This window comes from Octopus bimaculoides, chromosome 18 (genome assembly GCF_001194135.2).
Source record: "Octopus bimaculoides isolate UCB-OBI-ISO-001 chromosome 18, ASM119413v2, whole genome shotgun sequence".
NCBI lineage: Eukaryota > Metazoa > Mollusca > Cephalopoda > Octopoda > Octopodidae > Octopus > Octopus bimaculoides.
Genome location: NC_068998.1, coordinates 6679836 through 6683399, shown reverse-complemented (window position 1 = coordinate 6683399; position 3564 = coordinate 6679836). Strand labels below are relative to the sequence as shown.

The following is a 3564-nucleotide window of genomic DNA, read 5'->3' as shown; positions in this document are numbered from 1 at the left end:
TAAAAGCACCCACTACACTCTCTGAGTGGTTGGCGTTAGGAAGGGCATCCAGCTGTAGAAACTCTGCCAAATCAGACTGGAGCCTGGTGTTGCCATCCGGTTTCACCAGTCCTCAGTCAAATCGTCCAACCCATGCTAGCATGGAAAGCGGACGTTAAACGATGATGATGATGATGATGATGATGATGATATATATATATATATGTATATGTATATCTATATATGTATATATGTATATATATATATATATATATATAGGCGAGCGTATGTGTATGTTATCTACATATGCAAAAACACCGATAGCGTGTCATTTGTTCTTAACTACGAAACAACGGATTAGTTGAAGACTATTAAAATGCGAAACAACGGCTTTGAATGTTCCTCCATATTCCCGACCGCATGATTGCAAAATGGCAACTCACAGGTGGTAAGTGTTGTCTGCTTTTTTTATGTTAAACCTTAGTTTCAATAATAACAATGTTTACTTATGAAAACATTGGTGCGTGGAACTAGAATTAAATCCAGGCATATCATACCTGTACTTCTAAGAAATATTGATAGTAAAGTCCATGACATATTTAAAGCATTTAGGTGCATTTTCATAACAAAAATTTTCTTTCGTAATATAAACAATATATTTGTTTATTTAATTAAAGCTATTTTAATATTTTTGTCTCTTTAGGAATATCTAATTTGCATTAATATATTAATTGATATTTCAAAAAGTTCATTGGATAAATTGTTTATGTAGTTTTATATCGAATGTATATTTGCTAACCAGTGATTTTGTGGGCGTTTACTCCTGATAACTTTTTTGTTTGTTTTTTTGCTTTCTCTCTGCTGTGGTTTCCTAAAATGTATATTTTACTTTGTTTCCTGGAGTTAATTTTACTTCAGAACTTTTGAAATCTACTTGTCCTTTTCCAAGTTATTACTTTTCCTTACATATTGATGATATTACGTTATGTATTGACGACGCCCCAATGAAGAAACAGCGGAACATTTTACTTGAATCTGAAATTTGTAGTGCCGTCAAACACACACATATAATGTAACTAATAAATCATTTTTATAGAATTGTTTTTCTCTACTTGCATATTTTTTTAAAATACAATTTACCTTTGAAAAACTAATTAGTGTCTCGTAGTATTTACTTATAGCTCTTTGTTCTGAGTTCAATTTTCGCCGAGATCAAATAAGGACCGATCCTTAGGTGACGACGTCATTCACTCTCTTTTTCACATTAGCTTCTTTATGTTATGTAGATGAATGACGTTGTGTACCAATACCGAAGGGTTGTCAAGTAAGGTTCTGCGTAATTTAGAAAGTATAATTGTTGCTAATGTAGTACCCGTCAAAAGCGACGACATTCATATTTGAATATGCAATACATCATGCAGACAAATTGTGAAAACGTAAAATACTGACTGCCGCTTTTTCCTTCGCTCTACGTCCATTTTTCCATGCTAGCATGGTTTAGACGGATGCTTATTACTGAGAAATTTGATTTACAACCGTGTAGTGGCGCGTGTGGCCGTCATTGGCATGTGCAAGGGACTTGCCGTCAGCGGAAGTACCCTGGCACGCATGCGCAAGGCAACCAGTGGAGAGAGAGCAATAGCGTTGGATCTCTTCTCTATCTAGCAGCGGTCGTGACGACACGTATTTTCCAGTGCTCTCTCAGACTGGGATTATAGTAGAAGGTACTTGCCCCTATTTGACCTAATCTATTATCAAAAGCATTGCAGTCATAACAAATCTGCCTTTTTATTTTTTTATTTCTTTCTTACTCCTGGTTAAGCAGCTTCTTTTGTAACCTCACGGTTTCATGGTTCAATCCTATTGCTTGGTACCTTGGACAACCCAGGACTGACCAGTGTGCACGCGTCTAACTCTTCCCCCTTGAAGCCACTAATCCTATCCAAATGAAAAGCATTTTTTTTTTTTTTTTAGAAGCTAATGCAACTAAACACTTATGTTGCTGCTAATGTTACAGACAGAAAGCAAAGAACCAGTACATGTACACTGAAAACCATTTTGTCTTAAACCCTAATACATCTGTCAATTCTCTGTTCAGAATTTATTGCAATTTGTGTTTGATATCCTTCCAGGTATCACCAACCTAAAAACTATGCAAAGGAAAAAGAAAAAAGACAGCTTTCTTTTGAAGCAACAAGTAACCACCCATTAAAAGCCATAACGGTCAGTCAACTTTTTTAATTTCCTCTAAAAGAGCATAGAATTTGGCACAGTCCCTAGAATTCGTTTTTGAAAGCAAATCACCCAATTGGCAAAGTGGGTTGGTCATTGGTAGAGATTATATTTAGGCTATTTCCAATATACCCAAAAAAACTATTTGATAGAGTTAAACTATAATTAAATCTAGAAATACTAAACCATTGAATTAAGCTGTAGTTTTGTCTTGAAATATTAAAGTGCACTAAAAAATACTATTGTTGGATACAGAAATATTAAACTATTTTATTAAACTAATTACTAACTAAAAATATGAAGCTATTACTATTGGTTATTTATTTTTACACTAATCTCTGTTGCAGGTCACTGAAATGAAATGTAGCGACAAAAGAGGGACGCCTTCCCGATCAAACTCCATAGCAACAGGTCAGAAGGGCCTTTCTGAACCCCTTAGTCTTATTTTGGACCCACTTAATGCTGAGTTTGATGGCCGTGATCCTTTATCAATGTTTGCTGCTGAAGCTGAGGCAGAAAATAAGAATCAGAAGCCATCGAGTTTGAAGGTAACATTGCTTTCAAATATTTATTTAAAAAATTTTTTTTTTTACGTATAGACTAGCAGAGACACCTGACGTTGCTCAGGATTAAAACAGCTTAGTTTGTATATTATTATAGTTATGTTGAAACAGGTGATACCGGAAAGTGCAGCATTGACAACAAAACATGTAGAGTAAATGATTGATTAGCTAATTTGACTAAGCGAAATGTTGTGCCTCTGTTTGGAGTATTCTAAGCCCTAACCTAATTGGAAGTGGGGGCTGTGTGATGTTTGAATGCACCATAAAGCTGTCAGTGGATATATTCTTTGCAGCAGTCAGTGCTGCATTTAAAACGACCCTTCATCTGAAGGTTTGACACCTCCTTTGGGCTTCTTTATTTCAGGAAAGAAGTATTTCAATTCGTTCTGGAACTGAAGATAACTTTGAGCCGTGGTGTCTGAAAAAAGCTGGGATTCTTTCAAAGTACACGACATCTGAAAAGCTGTCAATCACCACCAGTTTTCTGTCAACATCTGACAAAGAAAAAGGTAAGTCATGGAATTCAAATAAAGGCAGTTATTAACCTTCTTTGTGACCATATTTTTAACAAGAACGCAATGTTTTAAGGTTAATTAATCTTTAAAATAAATGAGAATTTGGAGGGATTTAATAAAAAGCTAAATTTTTCTTTGTGGATTATTGAGCTGTTTGTTGGAAGATGAACCCCTTTTGTTACCAAATTTCAGTTCAAATACAGGGTGGCCATAAAGTCATGCACCATCCTGCAATACGTGAAATTGCTACCATTCTCTCTCTTTTTTAATCTACC

At 35.2% G+C, this 3564-nt stretch overlaps 1 protein-coding gene across 2 annotated transcripts in view; it reads left to right on the top strand.

Moving 5' to 3' along the window:
* The first annotated feature begins 328 nt into the window (after window positions 1-328).
* The window catches only part of LOC106870037 (VPS35 endosomal protein-sorting factor-like), a 22929-nt gene continuing 19693 nt past the window's right edge, over window positions 329-3564 (top strand). The window contains exons 1-5 of one of the 2 annotated variants that reach the window (XM_052974293.1): window positions 404-427; window positions 990-1051; window positions 2112-2202; window positions 2559-2759; window positions 3139-3283. In XM_052974293.1, coding sequence (XP_052830253.1) covers window positions 1050-1051; window positions 2112-2202; window positions 2559-2759; window positions 3139-3283 — 439 coding nt within the window. In that variant the 5' untranslated portion in view covers window positions 404-427; window positions 990-1049. Of the gene's footprint in view, window positions 428-989; window positions 1052-2111; window positions 2203-2558; window positions 2760-3138; window positions 3284-3564 lie in introns of both variants that reach the window. The other variant, XM_014916008.2, reaches the window with a different exon arrangement.